We start from the raw sequence: 26,730 nt of genomic DNA on the forward strand, positions 1-26,730 counted from the left end.
CATTGGTAGACGCCACGGTGAAGCGTGTTCACGGACAATGATTTCTGGAAGCGTGGAAGAGTCCACACAATGATTTCCACGACAGTTTTTAATGTGCGTCCAATATTGGTTTTCAGCCTTGTCCTTTACACACAGACATTTTTCCAGATGTTATGTACTGTAGACTGTAACAGCCACTGAATTTGATAATAAGAAGAAAGACGATGAAACAATTAAAATGCTCCACAGTTTGTAAATGCAGTTTTTTGCAGATTGTTGAATCTCTGCCCATCTTTACCTCTGAGGAACTCTGCCTCTCTAGGATCATCTTTTTATACCCAATCTAAAATTGTCTGGGGTTTTTTGTGGTACGGTACTATAATGCCGTTTTGTCAGAGCGCACATGTTTTAATGTTTCATACAAGATATCCTCCTGAGGGTGGTGTCTGGGCATACCAAGTTAATGCTCCCATTTTAGAATCAGAATCACCAGTGTGTGTTAGAAGGTTGGCGTGATGGTGGTGGAGGTGGGATGAGTTGGTTATTCAACCAGCAGACTGTGGTTTGCATTCGTTAAGGATCTTTGTTTGGTTTAGGCACTTAAACTGACTTATGTTATGTTTAGGAAAAGGTTGTTATGTGAGGGAAAATACACTGGGCTTGAAAAATGGCATCATTACCCAGTCGGCGGCTGTGACAAAACTAATTGATGTTCCAGGAATGAACAAGCTTGAATACAAGTATCGGGCAATATTTGCCTTGTTGACTGATATCCGCCTGTCGCTAAATGGCTTTTATCGGAGTCACGTGCTCATATTTATCTCTCGTGTCACATGAGTTTTGCACTGACTAAATGGTCGAATATAATGAAGACAGCGTGTAGAAAACAGTCTTAAAACAGTTATTAAATACATTTTTAAATGACAACACTTGAATTAAATAACAGGGGGGTAAAAAAATCTGCAAATAAATTATATCAATTCCAGCCATCATCCAAATTGATATAAACAATATGAACAATCGGTTTTGGAGTTTCACATCTAGAGAATCAGCAACGACTGAATCAGGAGGAAAAACGAGTATGTCTCGAGTCTGCTGACAGTAGCATGTTGCTGTTTTCTTTTCCCTGAGAGGCGTTTACAGCATTTGCCTCTAAGTGAAGCTCCTACTTTAAAACACACAATGAAAATAGAGAGCAGGAAAGAAAAAAAAAAAAGCTTGGCAATAAAACAGAGGACATGTGTTTTGACTTTAACTTTTGTTCTGAAACCTGTTAAAGATAATGGTGCCCCTTCACTGTGTTATACGGTACCTTTCTTTCATTTCTGCTTTTTCAGGCTGAAGTGTGCCGATCATCCAGGCGCTAGCTGTCTCTGCTCTGTTTTAGTTGTGCCTTGCTTTTGTGTGGCAGAAGCTAATTGATGGGTAATTAGCTTCATGAGCTACACCTGGGCACGGTTAGCTGTAAAAGCCACTTTCTTCCTCCAAACCGTCCCTCAGGCTCTTCCTGGCTTCCTGACTTTGCCCAGTGCGGTTCTTTTTCTTCCTGCGATTGTTTGTGCATGTAGTTCACTACTGACCTGCGGAAAAACACCCACTCTTAATTGAGTTATGTTTTAGTACATACATTTTAATTTTCTAACTTACCACCGTGTCTTGTTCCCCATTCCTTGTCGTCGTCCAAAAGCCCAGTTTGCATGGAGCTGTAGGGAGGGGTAATGTGGCTGAGAGCTATCTGTGATGAATGTCTTTACACAGCAGATGTGGTACAGTCTCTGCTAGTGTCATTAATTATTTTAAATCATCCGTGTTCATCGAGTCAATAATGAGCCAGCTGTCATGTATAAGAATACATCCCTGTGGAGTCTCTCAGCAATTTCTCTGCTGCAACAAGTATCTCATCCATCTTTTCCTGTCTAAATGTATACAGGCGAGAGTTTTGCTGAGAAAGCGGTTTCTGTTTCAGCATTTCACACAGTTACACGCGTTCCCACTTGGGAGCCTCCCAGTACAATCACAGTCTCCTAGTGCTGCTACTGACACTAATGGGGATTAAGTGCCTTGCTGAAGGGTACCTAGATGGGAGTTGTTGAATTCAAAGCATTTCTCATTTATTTTCTCTGATAACACTTTCACAGCACTTTTCACAACACACTCACTTATTAAAGCTTCACAAGCTTGGCTCCTATAACTTTCATACAGGCTTCAGGCCTTCAATTTTCCAAATTATTCCCCAAATCAGACTTTTTCTTTTTCTTTTTTTTTTTTTAAAGAAGCTCTAAATCTTCATTTTAGCTAGAGTTGGAATGAAGAACTAGGCACATTGGAGTTTGAAACAGAGAATACATTGAATGAAAAAGCTCTAATATGTATGTCAGATTCATATTTGCTCCATATTTTGGTCTGAAGCTAAAATACTGACAATGTTCCTTTGAAGCTGCGTGGGTGCGCAATTGCGCACTGCTGGCACGGTCTCTGCACACAGAAAATCTGCGTTGCGCACACACAAAAAAAGGGATTAGAACGATGCCACCTTATCCCATAGTCCAGCCAATGATGCGATTTACATTCGAATATACGCAGCTAATCAACGTCGTTGACAGGCTATGACAGCGTCTTTATGTGCCGACACCAGTGTTTTAGCTAGCAAAGCAGCGTGGCTGATGTGGAGTGAAGCCACGGTAATGACAACGTGGACAACCATTGGAGATATGAGCACGACAGACGGAACAATTGTGTGAACTTTATACCAGTTTTTAAATTGTGTTGACAGGCCACGTAAAACCAGAGTTATGATAAAAAAAATGCAATGTTTGTTTTCTTCCTGAATACTATCGTTGTTTATATTTACTGCAGGAAGAAACAGTAAAAACGGCGTTTTATAAGGAAAACGCTCGAATGCATTCTCCGCCTGTGAGCAAAAACAAAACCTCCACTCTTTCCTATTGGTTGAGAAATGTACCATGTCGACCAATCAAAAAGTGATATGGCAACATGGCATTTAGCTGTTTAGGAAAGGGGGAAGTTTTAGGAGTGATGGCGGTGTTTTGAGATGTGAGAGATTTGTGACGTTTAGCGTGTTTGGAGTCTAAAGTTAGTGTGTTGTCTTGTGTAGTTAGTGTGTAGTGTAGTCAATAGTTTCTTGCGTGCGTCAGAACAATGATGCGACTGCTGAATGTTACAGGTGTTACAGGAGTGATACATCTCCTGCTGTCAGGCTGTTGTTCTCCTTTATCTCATAGTGGGCATTAATTATTTTTTGGAGTGGCACAAATAATTTGTGTGGCATCAAATTTGATGCAGAACAGCTGATTGTTCTGTAAATAGTTTGAAATGTTTATTTTAAAAAAACCCCCGCCTTGGTTGCATTTTTAGGTAAACAGCTGCAAAAAACTTTGTTGTTTGCAAAACTCAGTTACTGTTTTTTTGAAGAAGTAACTATATAATTAATTACCCAACATTGGTAATTATTTACTGTATTTTGCAGACAGAGAGTTACAGGACTCTCTCCCAGACCACAGACTCATAATACAAGTCAGAGCCTTATAAAAAAAAAAAAAAAAAGTTGTGTTTTCAAAATTGGAGTTCAAGTTATTTTTACTTCCAATAGTGTTAACGTACTGCACAGGTCATGAACAAGATTTTTTTTAATTTTCATTGTAAATGGGCTCAAGCAGTTAATTAAAAGTAGTCTAACATAAATGTAAATGCTGTAATTTGATTATTTTAATAAACCATGTAACTTGGATGGATTTGATGCTGGCGTGACCACAGTGCACACGTCTGCTGTTGCTCACAGTGGTCCAAGAGATCGCTCAGGGAGTTTGTGTGTTCACTCAGACACATGAAAAATTAGAGGGAACATTGCTGCCAAAAGGTTTCATATGTTTGGAAGCTACAGAGCTGTTGTTGCAGAAGCTCAAAGAGGGCCCACCGACTGTACATACTTTCCATATTTAAATAATGTGTTGTGATAACTTGTGCATCTGCCAAGAGGATCAATATGGAAAAGAAATAGAAGCTATTGAGCTAGCAGGCTACACCACACAGCGACATTACCGAACAGTGGACAGTAAGCACAAAGGAGGGGGGCTCTGTATATATGTGAACAACAGCTGGTGTACCAGACCGATAACAGAACGTCACTGTTCACCGGACATTGAATATCTGACTGTCAAATGCAGGCCCATCTACCTACCTAGGGAGTTCACCGTTGTCATAATAACAGCTGTTTACATACCACCAGATGCTAATGCTAACTCGGCAATCACACTCCTGCACACAAACATCAATAGTAAACAGAGCATTTACCCTGACGCTGTACATATCGTAGCAGGGGACTTCAATCACGCAGACTTAAAAACAGCAATCCCCAAATTCCACCAGCATGTCAAGTGTGCCACTAGGGGTGACAAGATTCTGGACAAAGTTTATTCCAACATCAAAATGGGCTACAGGGCCAGACCTTTGCCACATCTGGGTCAGTCTGACCACTTGTCACTGTTTCTAATCCCTGTATATGCCCCCCTCAAGAAAACTGCTCCTACCATCACAAAGAATATTACCATATGGCCAGAGGGTGCCTCTCAGCGGCTGCAGGACTGTTTTGACAGGACTAACTGGGATATCTTTGAACATCAGGACTTGGAATTGTTCACAGACAGTGTTCTCTGCTATATAAAACACTGCATAGACACTGTTACAGCAGTCAAATGTATTCGGGCTTATCCCAACCAAAAGCCCCGGATGACCCGGGAGGTCAAGCAGCTGCTAAAGGAGAGGAACATCGTGTTCAGGTCTGGCAACAGGGACCACTACACTAGCTTGGTACTGTAATAGGATGCCACTGCTGGAACAAGACAGTTTGTGAAATTCCTTCTCTTCTAAATATTCCACGATCGACTGTAAGTGATATTATGCGGTGGAAGCACGGTGGAACCACAGCCACTTCAGCTATAAAGTGGAAGACCATATAAAGTTACAGTGGTGCACAGTGTGTAAAGTCACCAACAATCTGCTGACTCAGTAGCTGCATAGTTCCAGATCTTCTCCTGGCATAAACATCAGCTCAAAAACTCTTCACCAGAGCTCAGTGGCATGAATTTATAGGGCTGAGCAACTCCTGTAGATGGCCCAGTACTTTTGTCCATATAGTGTAGCTCATTAACATTGTCTCACAGAACCCTCACTATCAGAGGAACCTACCTAATCAAACTAGTGTATCCTGCCGTGTCTTGACATATCTGCAGTATCCATTATGGGGTGTAAAAGGTGGCATATGCTGACCTAAACTGCCTCAGTATTTGACCTTGTTTTCCTGAAACTCTATCCCTTTAAATATTAACGGAAACTGAGATATCAGTAGTGTAAAGAAACTACTTCTTGAAGCTCCCTGAAGAAGATCAAGCAAGCTTGAAATTGCAACACTTAGGAGCTGCAAAGGCAAGCTGTGTTCTTTTTCACTTTTCCATATCAATTTAAATAAATCTTGCCCTGCTTTTTCTAATGACTGGGGTTAAAAAGAAAGCGACAATATAGACAGTATAGACAATATATACATAGACAGATACATACATCCCATTTGGAAAGGAGATACAAAAGGAGGAAAAACTGAAACCCTGTCAGCTGGGCTATAAAAATGGCTTTGATTTCTGGCAGCTTGAATATGCAGTTCAAGAACAGTCACTCTAATTTAATAAAGTTTACAGCAATTCTCTGACTTCTCAGAACGATTCAGGACTACGTAAAATGCATTTATTTACTTTTCTCAAAAAATTTATTTTTCCTCCAAAAACCTTAGCCAGGACGACCTGGCTTCTAATACCTTTACGCATTGCAGCAATTTCCCTTTCTTTCCGTCGGTTTAAGAAAACACGTCGGGAAAAAGGAAATTACCGCTGTTCTTGCTCCTTTTTTTTCCCTGTTGTGTTTGTAAAACAAAAATATTACTGAGCAGGACAAATCTCCCCCTCATTTCCGTTTTTGGAGAGACTGTTGTTAATGCGCAGCACTTAAGATAAACCCTCCTAGGACGCATAACAATTTTTAACGTTGGAACTCATTGGTATTCCCCTCTACCTGTTATTATTTCGCCGGCTCTAATCTAAAATGACTTCAGTCCTAGAAATGAGCTCACAGGGCAGACGCACTGATAATTTGCTGAGGGGGAGAAAAAAATAACAACTTGGCAGAGAAACATTTTAAACTAAAGCAAACACACTAACAAATGGTGCTTATTTATTCACAGACGCACCTTCATTTCCATATAAATGTACGTGACCTATAAGGGGTCTGTTTGTTGTTTAGACTCACTGAGAGAAAGCAAACAAAAATCTAATTTCTTAGTATTTTCTCTTGCAGCGCAGGCATGTGGCTCTTATTTGGCCTTGTTGGACATTCTTTCATTGTCTCAATATCTGATGTTTGCAGGCTTCTATCTAAAACGACGGTTCATGTGTGAGTTGGTGTGTAGGTGGTTTAGGGAAGACGTTCATAATATTGACTTACAGCCGTCGTTGTCTTTCCACTTATTTTCATCGCTGCATCTCTCAGGTGCCGCCGTTTGGAGCTTTTTCATGACAGCAACATAAAATGGCTTATTTCTCTTGCAGATGGCAGATCTTTTGTTTTTTTTCTCCCCCACCTCTAAAATGGAACTCAAGCAATGAATAACACAATGAATAATAAGTTGTTTATTCAGTTATTGGGCCCAGCAGCAGGCCTTTGCCAAAATTGTCCCTGTAACTGGGGAGCTTGTGGTTTCTCACACTGAATGCTGCATTTTCACGTTACGAAACATCAAAATTAGAGAACGTGTCCTGGGATGCTTAGTTTTTGTTTTTTTAGATGAGGTTCCAAATAGGACATGCTGTGTAGTCGGGGTGATTCTTTTTCATTAGAAGACACTGAGCATATATCACCCCAAACAGGCCTGGGAGCGTTTGTTTTCTTTCGAGAGATGTCACTGATGTTTAATGACTTCTGAAACATCACCGGGCATGTGTTCCTTCTGCACGCAAGCTAAACAGATGACCGACAGACCCCTGCGCAAGCAGGTAGATTAATGACAGAAATTATCCATTAATAGCAGCCGTTTTGCATAATCCAATGATAAACCTTCAAAATCAGCCTTCTATAGCCTATTTGTGCCGTTGCCATTGGCCACATCTGTCATGTTGAGCAGCTCATCAGAATCTAATTAAAGATGGATATCCTTCCAGCTTTGTGATTGATACTCCAGGGCTGCAAAAACCAGCAATTATTATTTTTTGATTAAGCCCTTAAGGCCTAGTTTGATGTAAAAACGGCTCAAAAAACTGTGTGGCCAAAATGAGCATTGAACCCTGTTTGTTGGAGAAACTATTGGAACACAAAAAGTCTCTGAGCTAGCCTGAACCACGGAGTCAGATGATGATGAATCTAAACCAGAGCGCGCAGCAGCCTTGTAACAGGGAATTAGTGTAGTACTGATGCTACTCAACCAGCTTTAAAAATTCTCAGTTCCAGCTCTCATGAAGTCATAGTGGTAGTGTTTTTATTAAATAACCTCGTCCTGATACAGGGACCACTTTGAAACAATTGGAAATAAATGTTTTTGGTCTGGCCTTTAGTGCTATTTATGCATCTATATTGTTTCGTGGAAGTTATCCAGTTTTGGTGATGTCGGCTGTAGAGATGTCTCCTTTTTCTGTGGAACAATAGGAGCAGCTGGCTCTCTGTGTGGATGAAAGTGTCATGGGATGGTAGCAGTGAACTGGTTCTAGTTAGAAATGGCTCCTATGCACTCAGTTGCAGACATGCACATAGACACTGTCATTCCTATTAGACTTTTTTCCTACACAGAGCCTTCCATTCCAGTCTGTGGGTGTTAAAAGACAGCCCAGGTCACAGACAATAACATAGGATCAAATGCTGCTAGAGCCTCGCATTCCAATCCGGTAATGCCATTTACATCACTCTGACCCAAGTCGACCCTTAACACTGGTTTAACCTCCTAAGACCCGAACTCTTCCATGGCATGCATTTTTAATTTCTCTTTGATATTTGGGCTGATTAGGACCTGATGAACGTAAAAACAAAGAATTGCCAGATTTTTTTTTTTTGCTTAATTTTTGTTTCTAAGAAAAGTGAGAGCGACATATGAGGATATTAATATAAAATTTTGATAGAACAGTGGCAGTATAATGTCCTCGTAAGTGGATGTCAGGCCCTTGTAGAGCAAAATTCAGTATTTTGGTCTAAATAACCCAAAATGTGATGTCCACATATGTGGACGCCAGGTCCTAGGAGGTTAAATCTGTTCACTGAGTTTCTGGATTTTTCCAAGTAACTGGGTCAGGATATCTGGGAGTGATACATGGCTGTAGAGTTTTTCAACAAAACAATGAAGCTGGATCAAAAGTAACATGGGCCACAGGAAAAACATGTATTTTTGAATTCGGAGTGAAACGCCCCTTTAAAGCTGCACTAATTCAATTTTTTTAAAATTCAGTTTCTTGTATAGCAACTGTAGAACTATATAACTATAGAACAGGTGTTTCATATTATAAAGTAAAGATCCCACAATATTATAGAAAGGACCGCAGTGATCAGCTTTCCTATGAGCAAACTCTCTGTGACAGTGCAAAGGAAAAAACAAACTCCCTTTTAACAGGAAGAAACCGACGGCAGAACCCGGCTCGAGGACGGGCATCCTTCTGCCATGACAGTTTGGGTGTGATGGGAATGAGAACAGTAGGGAGAGCACAGAGAAACCACAAATGAGGAGAAAAAGGACAAAACGCAGGCTACAGGAGACTAGACAGAACTTAGTGAAAAGGAGTGAGTGGAGGATGAGCCCACAGTGTATCATAGCGTGGTGGCTCAAACATCCTATGGACATACACAGCCTGAGGACAGCTTTGCAGATCACTGCTGTTGTAGATGTTAATGATAGTGTCACTATCTGGCTCTGGCATACTGTACTTGTGGTGTTGATGGTCCTGCAGAAGATGTTTGATGCTTTGTATCTTTGTGATTTGTAGTAACAAAGTTCTAAAGACACAATCTATAAATTGGTCCTTTGCTGGGCTGTCTTTCACGTGTAGACACAACATTAGTTCATCCCTTGAATTGGTTTATTTTTTTATGACTGAATAATTCATAGGTCAGTGTTAAATGGCTTAACAAGCAAAAAACAGTCCTCTGAAAATTAGCAGGTGCAAGGACTGGACTGAAAATGAAAAAGCAGTCAAGAAAAACTTTGAAATCCTGGAGAGCTATTGCTCAAGACCACAAATAACAAGATACTCTAAACCAAGGCACAATGTACATTCCAAATTCCTTTAATTTTAAATATGTTTATATTGTCTATTCTGTAAAATAGTCAGATGCAGAATTCACCTGCTTGCTGCTACTACTGCACATTCACCCAATGCATATACTATATATATATATATATATATATATATATATATATATATATATATATATATATATATATATATACAATGTTCTTCCTCTACCCCCCCCCCCCCCCCCCCCATTTTTGCACATGTCGAGAAGCGTGTCAGGCTACATTTCACTGTGTGTTTTACCTTGAACCTTGAGCAAGGCAAGTTTATTTATATAGCACAATTCAACAACAAGGTGATTCAAAGTGCTTTACAGAGACATTAAAAAACAAAAACAATAAAAAGCATGATTTGAAATTGATTTAAAAAAACAGTAGATAAAATCAGTAGTTAAAATATAAGTTTTGAAATTTAAGCTTAAAAGTGTGGATTTGGTGCTTTATTCAAATGCAGCTTTGAGTAGGTGAGTCTTCAACCTGGATTTAAATAAACTGAGTGTTTCAGCTGATCTGAGGCTTTCTGGGAGTTTGTTCCAGATATATGGAGCATAAAAGCTGAATGCAGCTCCTCCGTGTCTGGTTCTTACGGAAGCGTAGAGCTGCCACCAGGCAAAAGAAAAATACAAGTGTATCACGTTATAACGTAAAAGGTTTATTGTTCTAACAAGATACTTTTCCTGTTTGTACAATATACTTTTCACGTTTGAACAACATAATATCACGTTATTACAATATACATAATTATCACGTTAGTACAATATAATATTTATATTGTACGAACGTGATCCTATATTGTACGAACGTGATAATTATGTATATTGTAATAACGTGATATTATGTTGTTCAAACGTGAAAAGTATATGGTACAAACATGATAGTATATTGTACAAACAGGAAAAGTATCTTGTTAGAACAATAAACCTTCCACATTATAACGTGATACACTTGTATTTTTCTTTTGCCTGGGTGGCAGCTCTACGCTTCCGTAGGTTCTGACTCTGGGAACTGATAAAAAATAGGATCCAGATGACCTGAGGGATCTGGAAGGTTCATACTGGGTCAGGAGGTCACTGATGTATTTTGGTCCTAAACCATTCACAGCTTTATAGACCAGCATCAACTTTAAAGTCTATCCTCTGACGGACAGGCAGCCAGTGTATAGACCTCAGAGCTGGACTAATGTGGTCCACTTTTTTGGTCTTAGCGAGGACTCGAGCAGCAGAGTTCTGAATGAGCTGTAGTTGTCTGACTGATTTTTTTAAGTAGACCTGTAAAGATGCTGTTACAGTAATCAAGCCTGCTAAAGATGAATGCATGGACTAGTTTTTCCAGGTCCTGTTGAGCAATCAGATCTTTTATCCTTGATATATTCTTAAGGTGATAGTAAGATGATTTTGTTATTGTCTTAATGTGTTTTTCTAAGTTTAGGTCTGCATCCATCACTACACCCAAATTTCTCTGGTTTTGGTGGTTTTTAGGTGTATAGATTGAAGTTCTCTGGTGACCTGTAATCGTTTTTCTTTGGCGCCAAAGACTATTACTTCAGTTTTGTTTTTGTTTAGCTGGAGAAAATTGTGGCACAACCAGTCATTAATTTCCTCAATGCATTTACCAAGAGCCTGTACAGGGCCTTGGTCTCCTGGTGACATTGTGATATATATTTGTGTGTCATCTGCATAGCTGTGATAGTTTATTTCGTTGTTCTTTATAATCTGTGCCAGTGGGAGCCAGTGGCGTGTCTAGAAAATTTTTGTTGGGGGGGCCAGGTAGGGGCACAGATTTGGAGAAGGGTGGCAGATGTAATTGGCAGATAATGTTTAAAACAAATTCTACCAACCATTAACCATAATTCAATAACCTTATAAACCTAATAACCGAATGCGCTTTTAACTCTTATTAGAATGAGATTTTAACCACTACGGTGCAAAGTTTTTAGATACTGCGTTGATAAAGTACAAGAGATACAATCAGTGCTTTGTCAGTGTTTACTCAGCATTCAAGGACAGCAATATTTGCATAGTATTTTTACTGCCATGTAGTGCACATATGTTTTGGGCAAAAACAGTTTTTAATATTAAAATACGAACATTTGTAACAAACAATTGACAAATTAGCCAATGCCAATGCAAAACTTTATCTGCCTGTTAAAAAAAGAAGATAATCTTCTCACAAACTGGTGATTTTGAAACAGGAAAAAAGTGGGGAAACAACTGAAAAGACTAACATTTGAATAAAACCTGAAAGCAAGTAAATACTTTCTATGCTGCCTTATGGTAAACTTCTATACATTTTACGTCAGATAAAAACTTTGGTTGTAAGATTCAGATAATTATTTAATAAAAGCTAGATATTTTAAATGAGAATAAGAAAGAAAAGTATTTCTTTGTGCCCCACCTTTCCCTGTTAATGCCCTACATGGACCCCTGGCAACACTTTGCTAGATCCACCCCTGCACAGTTACCAGCTGTCAGCTACCTAAAAAAGGATCCTGGTGTTATTTGTCTCTCAGAAACAGTTCATAACTTCCCTTCAACTCATTCATGTTAACTAAAAGGTAAACCTGTTTCTCCATCACCTGTTCAGCTCTGATGATTCAGTAAGGACATCTCCTGGTTTCATCTTCATGTTTCCCTCTCACCACATATCCAAACCGACACGATGACCTGCAGTTTTACAGCTGTGGCTCCAGCAAACATCAGCTGATACTAGAAATTAATATTAAATAAATTCTGACAACAGCTGATCAAGCTTAAACATGCTGTTGTTGTTTAGCGCGACATCCGCTGGTTTCCTCTTTCTGGCGCAAAGTGGGCGATAAACAAACAAGAGAGAAAAGCCGATCAGCTGATCATTGATCAGTTTCATGATTGAAGTAGCAACAGGAGAGGGAGGGGGGAGAATGAAAGAAGAAGAGGCAGCTGTGCAGCGTAACGACAGAATAACTCCAGCTTTGTGTCTTTTTCCATCCTAGCTAAAGTTCGGGACAAACTGCGTCTCTTCTCAGCTCAATACGAAACGTGTAATATTTTCTCTGAATGAGGGACCATTCCATTTTTTTAAGGAGCCGTTGGCAACTCTACTAACTAACCTTATGAATAAAATAAAGTTCACTATCAGTAACATCATAGCACCCACCCAGCTGTATAAAAACTCCGTCAAGCTGGCTAGAACGCAGTACGAGTTATTGCAACTGAGGGTAAAAAGTCAGCACAACGAAAATAAACTCCACCTGAACTTGGTTTATATCTGACCCAGATAGACTGCAGGTCATAACTTCTTACCTGAAGCTCAGTTCACCTGACACTCGGACTGGCGGCTGCCTCGGGGCTCTCCTCCTGCCTCCCCTTCCCTCATCCACCTGCTGGCCTCTGTGGAAGCTCCGCCACAGCCACCACCAAACAACTGAGTTATTTTTACACATCGACCTGCATCTGGCCAATCCACCACCTCTCATTGTTCATGCCATTACAAAAAAAAATAAAAAATAAGTCACCGGGCATATGCCCGGTATGCCCGATGGCCAGTCCAGCTATGTTAACCTGCAACCAAATCTGCAGCTCCATACAGCAATGTTACGACTTGGATTATATCTTATAACTCATAACTCTTATGTTAGCTCCCCTCAGCAGCAAACTGTCTGAAATATTCCACGGCTGCGATAATTCTTTAAGTGTTATTTTTTCCTTGGTATTCTAATTTCACCGAAGTTTACTAAACTCAACAAACTTAATATTACTTACCGGGACATTTATTCTGTCCTCATTTTCTTTCACCGAAAAATTGTTTCCTGCAGTGCCGTCTTTCGTGCTTGGCTCTCCTACCTTTGCTAACGTGATGCACATAGCGCAGAAGCGATGCTGCATTCACTTACACTCGGATATCTGAGCTTCACCGTGAAAACATAATCGTACATTTGATATCTGATTGAATTTTATTGTTTTGCCTTTGGGGTGGCACCTGGGGTGGCCAGTCTGGTTGGGGGGGGTTGGCCTGTGCCCCCCCAGGCCACCCCGCTGGACACGCCATTGGTGGGAGCATGTAAATGTTAAACAGAAGGTGTCCCAAGATGGAACCTTGGGGAACTCCACATGTGATACTTGTCTGCTCAAAAGGGTAAGTTACCTATTGATACAAAGTATTTCCTGTTTTCTAAGTATGTTTTGAACCAGTTTAGTACAGTTCCTGAAAGACATGCCCAGTTCTCCAGTCGTTTGAGTAATATGTTGTGGTCAACTGTATCAAATGCTGCACTGAGATCCAGCAAAACTAAGACTGACATTTTTCCACTGTCTGTATTCAGACATATGTCATTAAACACTTTGGCCAGAGCGGTTTCAGTGCTGTGGTTCTGTCTAAAACCTGACTGGAAGGCATCATAGAAGTTATTCTGTTTTAAGAAGTAACTGAGCTGTTGAGAAACTGCTTTTTCAATGATCTTACTTAAAAACGGGAGATTTGAGATCGGCCTGTAGTTGTTCATTTGTGTCTTGTCAAGATTGTCCTTTTTCAGTATAGGTTTAATTACAGCAGTTTTTAGTGGTTCTGGAAACACACCTGACATTAAAGAACAGTTGACGATCTGTAACAGGTCTGACTCCAAAGTCTTTGAGACCTTTTTGAAAAAACTTGTTGGCAGGACATCTAAACAGCAAGAGGAGGAGTTCAGTTGACCTCAGATGTCCTCCAGGTCTTTGCTGTTAATAGGGTGAAACTGTTTCATGGTGTTTAAACAGTTTTTCAGTGGACACAGTACATATCCTGGATCTGCTGTTGATGTACCAATTGCTTGTCTAATCTTTTGAAATTTGTCTGTGAAGAATTTGGTGAAGTCATTGCAGGCCATGGTCGAATGAAGTTCAGCTGCCACTGGCACAGGAGGGTTTGTTAGCCTGTCAACTGTAGCAAATAAGACCCGAGCATTATGACTGTTTTTAGTGATGATGTCAGAGAAGTTGGACCTCCTTGCATTCCTCAGTTGTAAATTATAATTGTGAAGTTTCTCTTTATAGATGTCATAATGAACCTGGAGGTTTGTTTTTCTCCATCTGCGCTCAGCTTTCCTACACTCTCTTTTTTCATTTTTCACTAGTGTGGAGTTTCTCCATGGAGACTTTTTCCTTCCAGAGATAACCTTCACCTTAATGGGAGCAATAGTGTCCATTACATGTAACATTTTAGCATTGATGCTATTGACGAGCTCATTGACTGACCCTCTGGACAGGCCAGGTGTTAAGGGGAAGACCTGGTTAAATATCTCACTACTGTCTTCAGTTATACACCGTTTTGTGATCACTGAAGTTGATATATTTGTGTGGGCTGAAATTTTACTTTCAAAGAAAACACAGTGATGATCAGACAGGCCCACATCAGACACAGTAACCTTCGAAATGCTCAGGCCTTTGGAGATCAGTAGGTCAAGAGTGTGTCCTCTATTATGTGTGGCCTCTGTTACATGCTGAGTCAGCCCAAAGTTGCCCAGAGTGTTACTCAGGTCTTTAGTCCCTTTGCCCTGAGGGTTGTCCACATGGATGTTAAAATCCCCAACAATAATTACACAGTCGAAATCAACACAGATCACAGACAGCAGTTCACTGAGGTCATTAAAAAAAGTCTGTGCAATATTTGGGAGGCCTGTAAACATTAAGAAACACAACTTTGGATGGGGCCTTCAGCTGTAAAGCCACATATTCAAAAGACTGAAAATTTCCAGGAGATAGCTGCTTACATTGAAATAATTCATTAAATAAGACAGCAACCTCTCCTGCTCACCCTGGCCTCACTGATAAAACTGTAGTTAGGAGGGGTCGTCTCAATGAGAACAGCTCCACTGTTACTTTGGTCCAACCAAGTTTCAGTTAAAAACATAAAATCAAGGCTGTGCTCAGTGATTAAATCATTAATTAAAAATGTTTTCCCAGCTAAAGATCTAACGTTTAATAAAGTCAACTTAAGTGTTTTAGAGGTATTATTTGCCCCGTGTTTGGGAGCAGTCTGTGGCACACAAGGTATATTTACTATATTTAAAGATCTTTTAGAGTGCCACTCCCTGTGTTTTGACCAGGCCACATGTCTCCTTCTGTCACCTAAAAGTACAGAACTTTTAAAACCCTGTCTACCCTAGTAGACAGGGTCCCAGCTTCTCCTGGGAAAAGTCACCACTGCCATAATCCTCATAGCCCGGACCCTCCACACATCACACATCAGACTGTGGAGACAGAGCATGAAGGTGGTAAGGAGGAACTAAGGGGGGCGAGGCTGGGCAATGTAACTTCGATTGCTCTGTTGAGGGCGGGGCTCAATGGCGAACCTTTGGCTGCTCTGGTGGGGGGTTTATGGGGGACAAAAAGGGATTGGGCCGGGGGTAGATCTGAGCCCAGCATTGACCCGCTCCATCATCTCCTCAGTGAATTTCAGGTGTGGCGAGGAGGGAGAAAGGGGGGGGAGGGTGATGGCCTGTCAGGGGTTTGGGGGACTGGCGAAGGTCGTGGTCCCTGGTCCTGGTCGTTGGTGTTGTTGAGAGAGTTGGAAGCAAATAGGGACCCCTCTTCTTGCCTCTGATGTCTCTCCTTTCTGAAGCTCATCCCAGGTGGGGGCAGATGAGGCTCCTCCTCAAGGTTTCTGGTGGGCTTTGTCTGTTCTTGGAGTACTGTTTGTTCCTCCGTCTGTTGTTTGGACGCATCGTTTGACCCTGTATGCAGAACAATGTTTGTCACAGTTGGATATTCATCTGCAATTTGAAGAATTCCCTCCTTCAGGTTGTTGACCATATTCTTAGGAACGCAGAGGACTTTAGTGTTCTTACCGCACATGCTTTGTACATCCTTTACAGCAGAGTCAGCCTCAATCAGAGTTTCAGGCCAAGCCTTTAGCTTTCCCTGTGGCTTTTTACTTTTCAACAGATTTTCAGACCTTACTTCACATTCAGTTGTTTTGGAGGTTTCTTGTTAACCTTCCTATTCACGGTTGTCCAGTCCTGTTTCCTCCCGTATACAGGGGTAGAAGAGCTTCTCTGTCTCGTAGGAAGTGAAGGCCAGTCGGTTTCAGAGATTTCAGCTCGCTGTGCCCTGCCTGTGATACGTCCTCCCCCTTCCAGGAGACATGATTTATGTCTTGGTTTTGCACCAAGACAGTCCAAGGAGGGATTATCGCTTGACGATTTATTATAATGCACAGTCTACTTTCTTGGTCATGTTATCTGTGCTCCTAGCTGTGTACTAGCTTGCTCATCGCCATTGTTTTGAATCAAAGGCAAGGTTGTTTCATTTCCACACAGTCCATTTACCTCCACGTTTACTTCTAAGCGATGAATTTTTGTCTCCAGTACTGCAATCTTCTGCAGGAGGCTGTGGTAGTCATCTGTGGAGAGGGAACGCATCTTGTTGCTAGTTAGCCTAGCGGTTAGCACCTTTCCAGGCTATTGAGGCTGTTCGGTGCCCAGACGCTGTAATCAGGCTTCAGCTGTGTCTAGGCCACAGACACACAGAGCGCTGAAGATACGGTAACTATAAAAATGTTGCTGTTTCTGTTAAGAACACTTTAGTCCTAATGATTTATAAGCTATCGCAGGTAAGCTCGTATGGAAAAAAGGGGAAAAAATCAGCTAGGGTTGCCAACTCCCTGAAAAATAAATAAGGGACACCTCGTGGCCAGGGCCGGGCAACCTAGTTGTCTTCACCCTTCCCAGTGTGGTAGCTCTTTTTTGTGTGTGTGAAATTATTTTTTAACCATTTGACTTGAATTTGATTTAAGCAGATGCATATTCTTTGTGATATGACCATATGGGAAACAAATGATCATTTAGCCATTTATTTTTAGCTCAAAATGACAACATTAACACAGTAAAACAGGTCTCTTTCTTAAACAGAAGCCTGTCATGCTTAACTTTTGAGAATAAAAGTAAATCTTTCTTTAAAAGAACTCTGTCCTGCTTAACTTAAAATTATATAAATTAATAGAAAGCAATAGAACGAAAAATATTCTTGTAACTGTGCACATTTAGTGCATTTAGTACAATTGGCTTCAGTTGAGGTATTATTTCAGCTTTTCTAATGCTAATCAGCTGCTCCTGTTTGTAAACCCACTTGTTCCCATGATTACGCATCATAACTCATCATCATTATTCATCTATGTATTACTTTTATGTATTAGTCATCTATTTGTTGTAATCATCTATCCTTGCAGTTGTTTATTACACAAAATAAATTATATTATCACACTTCTGGCCACATAGCGCTGATATTCACTGCACATGCCCATATTAACCTTAACCAGAGGGTTTAAAAAACAAACCAGTGTTTACATACCATATCTGCTTCTGCCGTGGCCTGGTGGACAAGAAATTGGTTAAGGGTTCCCTGAGCTTTCACACCCCTCATGTTCTTCATGTGCCCACCATTAGAAGCATGCCTATGGAAAAAGTGCGCCGGCACACAGTGCAGTGCGCTTTATAGGTGTTATGGTGACCTTTTCCAGCCAGGTGTTTCCCTTTTCCCATTCCTCCCTGTGCTTTTGCAGCCTTTTTTTCTTTCTCTGAGCGAACAAACATTGCTGCTCTAATGCTGGGCTTCTGGCCCATTTTGAGACAATTTTTGAGTCGTGCGACCGATTTGGTGATCGGCCCAATTTTGGCCTTCATCGTGCATCGTGTAGTATACGTGGGGTAACGAGAAGCGATTAACACCTCGAGCAGCTCCCGATCATCAATCGCTCGTGAGCTGCTCACACTGCTCACGCGCAAACACGTAAACGTCGGTGAAAAAGACGGAGCAGCACGGCTGTGCAGCATGTGATCTGGACACAAGCGATGGAGGCACAACTTGTAGAACTTCGGAAAGCTCTTCCGAGCCTTTTCGATGTGGCATCACAAAATTATCACGACCACAACAACCGTGAAAATAGTTGGATTTACACTGCTGCTCATTCACAGCTGCCTGATCAATGTTTTTCATTAGCAATTTAGCAAAGTTGATGGTGGTGGTTTGCGTGTCTGTGTGAGTGAAAGACAGAGCGACAGATTTTCTGTTATAACCTTCATGTTATGGAGGCACAGTGTGAGCACTCGGGTCGCATCAGAGCATCGGGTGGTATAGTGTGAGACCTGCATCGTGACCTACCAACTTCTAACCCCTGCGAGTCAATCGTGCAGTTTGAGCAGGAGCTGAATAACGCGACTGAAAAAATCACACAGTGTCTGCCCAGCTTTAGGTGTACTGTCGTCCGAGACCGCAGTGTCGGCGTTTGTTTCCCTGTTGGCCATGCTTCTTGTTGTGGTCATCTGTTGTCTTCCGGTATTTTCTCCGCAAGCGACCTTTCCTCGACCAATGAGATGAGCGGTAATCTGAATTGTCATAAGTGTGCTGTCAGCTCATTGGTCACAAAGCAGGAGAGGGGCTGGGAGTTATGCTTTCAAACAAAGCGTTAATTCCATTAACATTTATAGACTACTTTTGATTCTCACTGTATTACGGGACAAAGTGCGTCCCTTATTAGCTCAACACGGGACGTGTACTTTTGTTTCTAAATACGGGACGATTCCGTTTTTTAAGGGACGGTTGGCAACCCTAAAATCAGCATAAAAATCAATAAAATCAATAGAAGCAAAGCATTTAAAGAGCAAAGAGAGGAAGCGTCCACACTCACAAAAAGGGGGAGGAGCAAGCCTGTGTGGAGGCACAATCCGATTGTTCAGTGATGACGCGACAAATCCTACTTCCGGGCCTAAAGTAGTCTGCGTTTCAAATCAAATCAAATCAAATCACTTTTATTGTCACATCACATGTGCAGGCACACTGGCACAGCACATGCGAGTGAAATTCTTGTGTGCGAGCCCCACAAGCAACAGAGATGTGCAAACACAACAACACAAACGAGCAAAATACAAGAATGGCCAACCTGAAACTAAGGTTTAATATGGCTTTTGTGTTGTTAACATGTTTAATGTTATGTATTTTCTTCTATTTAATCTCAAAAAGCTCCTAAAACAGTCAGTGATCACTGTTGACCTCCCTCGGCTTTTATTACCGCTAATCATTTATTTAAGCTCAGTTTTTAAAACCTTAGGATGTAACTACAGCCCAGCCCATGCAGCAGTATATGAATGACTAACCTCGTATTATGGATGTATTATCTCAGTTGTTCTCCTGCCTGAAGTTTGGTCCTTTTACAGCATCCTGCCGTGCGATTGCATTTGTTCCTGACCACCGAGAACACTCACGTTAACTTTTATTGAGTGGAAAAAAAGTTAGCTTGTTTATATTATGCTAACATAGCTGTGTCGCTAGCGGTCACGTAGCACATCATTATATACCAGCTAGCCCAACTTCAGTAACCCTACAAACGTCACTGCTGTTTAGTTTTCTGTCTTCATTTATGCTGGAAGTGATAACAGAGCTGTACGTTTTAATTTGTTTCCAAAACCCCGCAGTCAGGACATGCTATATTGTATTTAGATAGAAGCTAGCGAGCTAACTCCCTGCTAACTTCTAACTCCGTTAAATGTCATAAATTCCGTTTTCATGGATGCCTGGATGTTAAACTCAATTGTTACACCTGGTAGAGCAGAACGCTGATCATTTTATTAAAGATGAAAGACTTTAGATAGTTTTTCAACTCTCAGTAATGCCATAGTGATCGTTTGATATATGGACCTGCAGCGGAGTTTAGGTCCAGACACGGCTAGTGACGTCAGACTGAACAACCGGATAGGAAGAAATCTGGGGCGGGTCAAGAAATTGCACAGTACTATATGGAATTACTGCAGTCCAGTCTAATAGAAAAGAAGGCATTTACTGTTCAGTGTCACTCTGACACAGACTGTCTGCAGTGTTGACAATGTGACGCGGATAAAAATAGGCAGAGATTTGCTTAATGTGGGAGTTAAAGGACATCCCCAGGTCACAGACAGTACGAATGGATCAAATGTTACTAGCTTGACAACAGAGAGGGTTACCATCTGACTTCACAGTTCCCTCTGCTCCACAAAGCTTTTTAGTGTCTTTATTTCTATGGCTTACACCTTTTAATGCAAAAAAGAAGCAAAAGCAAAAGCACACAGAGACTTACCTTGGTTAGGTTTTTCTCTGGAATTAGTGGCGTTGGCAACAAGAGTGTAAATATTGGCTATAAACATGTCAAGTGCCAGGCAACAATATCTCAAATGAATACTAATGTTACTGGTAGATGCATGAAAAGGTGATAACACATCAGCCATAACAGCCAGAGAAGGTGATAACATCTTACTGTTATATTTATAGTTTGCACGCCAACCACCAGAAGCCATAAAGACATTTTTCCTTATTTAATACAACAGATGTCATTTGTGAATGATTTAATCAATTGTAAATCCTTTAAAATGTTACAAGTTTCTGAAAAGCTCTTTGAAGTTTATTCAGTGCAAACACAGAGTTTAGTGTGAACTGAAAAATTTTCCTATTATTTTTTTTTCTTTCCAGCAAATTGAGCAACCTCGCTCACTACAAGCAGTCACGATAACCTCTCTTTTGTTTTCTTTAACAACTCTGCCCTGCCTATGATTTTCTTCCTTTATGTGTTTTCCTTCTTTATATGTCATGTTTTATTCTTTTAATTAAATAATTTTTAAAAAGAGAATCTCTGAGGTGGAAAAATTGTCACATAAGAATCTGAAGCCTGTGAGTATTGGGCTTTTTTGGAAAGATAAATTACATAAAGCAACTCTGTTAACAAAATAAATAGAAATGTTGTAAATTTACAAAATGGTTTATTGGCAACTCCCATCAGCACTTTCAGGACTTCTTTTCCAGTTAAACATGAGGTCAGCATACCTTGCTCTGTAGTCTTCACAATGCACAAATTAAATTACAGCTCCTGATTAAAACAGATTATGAGTCCTTGTTATTCTATTACCGTAAGTCTTCCACTAATCCTTCATAACGATGTTGTAATCCCAGTGTTCACAGGGATTGAAATAAAACCGAAATTACTTTGCCAAGCTCTCATAAAGTTTTATTTGCTTTTTGATGTCTACATTTCTGTTTTATCTGTGATGTTCAGCAGTGAGAGACTTGATCATGAGGGTAATGTGGAAGTCCATGGACAAGATGAGGTGCTTCAGGAAACGATCCATCTTCCCTTTCCTCGGCTTTCTCATCGCCTTTCTGCTCTTTTTCAACCATTATATGGATGATGGATATGTGCTGGTAACTTTAATCATGTTGTTGTTTGTTTTGTTTTTTGAAATTTTGACTCTTATGCCTGAAGTGTTCCTACAGGTGTTACTCTTTGTGTTTGCATGTTTGTGTGTGATTTAGGAGGCTGAAAAAAGACAGCTAGGAGAGACGCTGATCCATCCTCCGAACTCTGAAAGATACGTGCACACGTTCAGAGACTTGTCCAATTTCTCTGGGACCATTAACGTGACGTACCGCTACCTTGCGGGGCTTCCTTTACCACGTAAAAGTAGGCATTTCTACCAGATACCAGTTTGAATTCATTTTTACTTCGAACAGGAAAATATTTACTGACTGAACTAACTGTTTTTCACTGTTGGAACAGAGTACCTCACCATTGGCTTGTCGTCGGTCAAGAGGAAAAAGGGAAACTACCTCCTGGAAACGATCAAATCCATATTTGATCAGTCCAGTTACGAGGAACTGAAAGAGATTGTGGTTGTCGTCCATCTGGCGGACTTTGACCTGGTCTGGTGTGAGAACCTGGTGCAGGAAATCACCAGGAAGTTTGCACACCACATCATAGCTGGACGTCTCTTAGTAATCCAAGCTCCAGAGGAGTACTATCCGTCTCTGGACGGATTGAAAAGGAACTACAACGACCCAGAGGACAGGGTCCGTTTCCGCTCCAAGCAGAACGTGGACTACGCTTTCCTGCTCAACTTCTGCACAAACCTCTCCGACTTCTACATGATGTTAGAGGACGATGTGCGCTGCTCCAGGAACTTCCTGACAGCACTGAAGAAGGTGATCACCTCCAGAGAAGGTTCCTACTGGGTGATGTTGGAATTCTCCAAGCTGGGCTACATCGGGAAGCTGTATCACTCCAGAGACCTGCCGCGCTTGGCTCATTTCCTGCTCATGTTCTACCAGGAAATGCCCTGCGACTGGCTCCTCATCCACTTCAGAGGCCTGCTTGCACAGAAGGACGTGATCCGCTTCAAGCCTTCACTGTTCCAGCACATGGGCTACTACTCCTCTTATAAAGGTGCCGAGAACAAGCTGAAGGACGATGACTTTGAGGAAGACTCCATAGACATTCCCGACAACCCCCCCGCCAGCCTTTACACAAACATCAATGTCTTTGAAAACTATGATGCCACCAAGGCTTACAGCAGTATTGTTGATGAGTATTTTTGGGGGAAACCTCCGTGCACTGGAGACTTCTTCATAATAATCTTTAACAAACCAACAAAAATCACCAGAATTAAAATCCTGACCGGCACAGAGGACAGACAAAATGATATTCTTCACCACGGAGCTCTGGAAGTGGGCCAGAAGTCTGTGGACACCAAACAGGGCAGGCAGTGCACATCCTACATCACACTGGGGGAGTTTAAAGTTGGAAACATTGAGGTTAGCAATGTGGACCACAAGATAGGCTTTGATATTGAGTGCGTACGAATTGTCATCACTGCCAGCCAGAAAGAATGGCTCATCATAAGAAGTGTCAGTTTATGGACCGCGCAGCCTGTCGCTCAAATATAGAAATAAAGCTTTTTAAATGATTCTCTGCTCGTGGTGATTTTGGATGCAGATGCTGTGACTTCATTTGGGACTTCTACTGTTTGCTGAATTCAAATCAATCCACATTTTTCTTGGGTTGGCCAGAGATCTGCTGTATGTTTTCATTGTGATGTATTAAATTGACTGATGTGTACAGTATGGAGCTTTTATACTTCTGTTCATTTTCAGAAAATCTGTATATAAAAATATTCAAACTTGGCTGGTATTATATCTCTTTTTTTTTTTTCAATTAGTGAACTCCAAGGGTTTTTCCACAGAGTCTGTGGTTCAAAAGATAAATTTGCTGCTTACTTTTTAAATCCACAGTGGGGGGCAAAATACACAAGTGTAAAATAAACAAAAACATTTTTATGGCACAAAGACTCATCAGCTACCTTTTTGTTAGTATTGTCTAACAGAAGTGAGCAAGAGCATAGAATAGCTGTTACCTACATCTAATATTAAACAGTTTTCAAAAACTATAGGGAAGTGTTTTCAAAGCTCATTAAACTATGCGTGATGTGTCGAGTGAGGACTTCTAAGTTCCTGAGATAGAGCTGTCTGACAATCTGTTAATGATTTACAAAAAATAAGGTTCCACCTGCTGTTCAGTGTAAGTACATGCCTAAAAAAGAGAAGTCAAGCTGTGTAATACTGTTAAAAAAATTTCAGACGATCATCATCCCTGAATTGAGTAAAAAGAATCTACCACCTGTGTGAGGTTACTCTAACAAATGCAAAATGAACTGGCAAAAAAATTAGATGGACAAGAAATTTAATTAAATACTATAATATTAACTACAAGCTCTCGTTTTTGTCATTAAGTCATTTTTGGTGAGTTTTAAACGAATCTGTGAGAGTTGACAAATATGCTCTTTGGAGTACCTTGCTGCCACCTTGTGGTAAATTATAAAAATAACAACGGAAAATATACAGATTACCTATTGACCTAAGAGGTACATATATCATAAAATATGACCAAAATTGTGCATTAAAGGTGTATAGACTGTTATATATATATAATAATAGTCTATACACTATAGTGTAATTACAAGTAAAATAAAGAGTAGCGCAGAAAGTGAAGCACCTAAATTATAATGTCATAATTTACACCCTCTGTTTCATGCAGCGATATGTCAAAATCTACAAAGCAAGAGTAAACCACAGTTTTGTCCTGAAGAGTTATATCAGAATTATACATAAAGTGTGAAATGTGCCATAGTATGTTTTTTGTATGTGGTACCACGGGCCACACTTTGAGAAACCTGGCTCTAGAGCTTAAATGATTAAATATTTATATTTTAACATAATACCATTTTGGAACTTTTTATAGTAAATCTGTGTGTGTGTGTGTGTGTGTGTGTGTGTGTGTGTGTGTGTGTGTGTGTGTGTGTCCCAGAAAGATTCACAATTTTGCCTGAAGATGCTTCACCATCTGGGAAACTTATGGGACATAATTCTTCTTTCAGGATGAACAGATATGCAAATAAATATTATGCATAGTAAACAGAAGGAATATCATTATGCTGCAGAGGCGCGGGGCTGACTGTAAATAAACAAAGTGCAACCATGTATGAAGCACAGTAATCCATGAAGAATGTCCCTGCTCTGGTCGGAGAGTGTTACAGGTGTCGTCTGCACTGCAGCTTCTTCTCTGCGTGAGTCCCCTTCAGGTGTTGAGGTTGCCAGAAATAAACAGATGGCATGATTACTGATGGAGCCAAACACCAAATGAGTTTTCAGCTCACAAGAACTAAGTTCAATGCTTTTCCTTCATTTTTATTCATCCTGTGCACATCCTAAACCTCATTTTCAGCAGCAATCTTCTGGGACATTTCTCCTCATGCTTCGGTTCAGGTGTAAGTGTTTTTTCACCTTTTACTTTGTGATGTCTTCCTCTTGAGGCTTACATTATATTCACTTATATCTGTCTCCAGGTAGCTTCCAGTCTAATGTATTGTCCCTTTCATCCTTTTCTCATCACATTCACTACCTCCTCTTGCTTTTTTTAAAAAAAAAATCACCTTCTGCCGCCCTGACCTCCTACCATCATGTGCAATCCAAATCACTCTCACATCAGCGTCCCCCTGCACTTTTAGAAGAGAAAGATTACAGAACCACTATTTTTCAACCTTATAGCAGACATCTGTTTATTAATATTCCTATTTCTTCAATTACTTGGAAATATTAGGACCTGATAAGTTAAAAAATTGTAAGCATGAATTTATTTGACTGTGCCTGACAATAAAACTTAATTAAGCAAACTCATGCCAAGATCAGACTGTGCAATGTTCAGAAAAACTGCAAAAAACCCAAGAACTACATCTCACTCTATAGGTCTCAGTTAGCATGTAAAATGTTAAAGTTCGTGAGAGCAAAATTGGAAAAAGACTGAACAAGTATGGCTTGTTTGGAATCCTTCCCAGAAAGCCTCTTCTCTCTGAAAAGAACATGGCAACATGGCGTAGATCTGCAAAGTTACTAATGTAAACAAACAGATGAGACCAACATTTGGCCATAATGCACAGAACCAAACACAGCCTATCAGCACAAACAGCTCACACTGACTGTCAAGCACAGTGTTGTCGGAGTGATTGTTTTGCAGCCACAGAGTCTGGGCACCATGCAGTCAACCATGAATGCCTCTGCATGCCAAAGTATTCTAAAATCACATGTGAGGCTGTTTGTTTTGCCCAGACTGGGTCATGCAGGACGAGGATGCAGCTCAGGAGAGCAGATCATCTACTTGTTGGAAGGTTGGTGCTTCAAACTCTGGTTGCTCCAGTCTGCATGCCAAAGTATTCTTGGGCAAAACACTGAACCCTAAATTCCTCTGATGCATTTACTGAATTCAATTCCATTCAATTTTATTTATATAGCACCAAATTACAGCAACAGTCACCTCAAGGCGCTTTATATTGTAAGGTAGACCCTACAATTATACATATAGAGAAAAAAAACCAACAATCAAATGAAATGATTGATTGAGTACAAATGTGCATGAATGTTAGATAGAAAGCACTTACATGTAGAAAAAAGTGCTAGTTTGAATGGGTGACATGTTGTATAAAGCGCCTTCAGGGCTAAAGTCGAGCAGAAAAGTGCCATATAGTAACCAGTCTGTTTAACAATGGCTGAAAAAGAAAAGTCACAGTCCAGACTTAAACCTGATGAAATGTGACATTGAAAGCTTAAGAGAGCTGTGTATATCCAAATACCTGCAAACCTCAATGAACTAAAGCAGTGCGATTGATAAAAGATGTTTTGTATGTCATTCAGTGAAAATTACAGGGAGTGCAGAATTATTAGGCAAGTTGTATTTTTGAGGAATAATGTTATTATTGAACAACAACCATGTTCTCAATGAACCCAAAAAACTCATTAATATCAAAGCTGAATGTTTTTGGAAGTAGTTTTTAGTTTGTTTTTAGTTTTAGCTATTTTAGGGGGATATCTGTGTGTGCAGGTGACTATTACTGTGCATAATTATTAGGCAACTTAACAAAAAACAAATATATACCCATTTCAATTATTTATTTTTACCAGTGACACCAATATAACATCTCCACATTCACAAATATACATTTCTGACATTCAAAAACAAAACAAAAACAAATCAGCGACCAATATAGCCACCTTTCTTTGCAAGGACACTCAAAAGCCTGCCATCCATGGATTCTGTCAGTGTTTTGATCTGTTCACCATCAA

The 26,730-nt window shown here is 40.4% G+C and overlaps 1 protein-coding gene across 1 annotated transcript in view; it reads left to right on the forward strand.

Moving 5' to 3' along the window:
- Window positions 1-23,172, forward strand: part of LOC308392002 (alpha-1,3-mannosyl-glycoprotein 4-beta-N-acetylglucosaminyltransferase C-like) — a 74,678-nt gene extending 51,506 nt beyond the window's left edge. Inside the window, exons 2-4 of the mRNA XM_080874848.1 lie at window positions 21,341-21,486; window positions 21,598-21,745; window positions 21,842-23,172. Coding sequence (XP_080730974.1) covers window positions 21,341-21,486; window positions 21,598-21,745; window positions 21,842-23,004 — 1,457 coding nt within the window. The 3' untranslated portion in view covers window positions 23,005-23,172. The remainder of the gene's footprint in view (window positions 1-21,340; window positions 21,487-21,597; window positions 21,746-21,841) is intronic.
- The last annotated feature ends 3,558 nt before the right edge of the window (window positions 23,173-26,730 follow it).

Source organism: Rhamphochromis sp. 'chilingali', assembly GCF_963969265.1.
Source record: "Rhamphochromis sp. 'chilingali' genome assembly, chromosome: 2".
Taxonomy (NCBI): Eukaryota; Metazoa; Chordata; class Actinopteri; order Cichliformes; family Cichlidae; genus Rhamphochromis; species Rhamphochromis sp. 'chilingali'.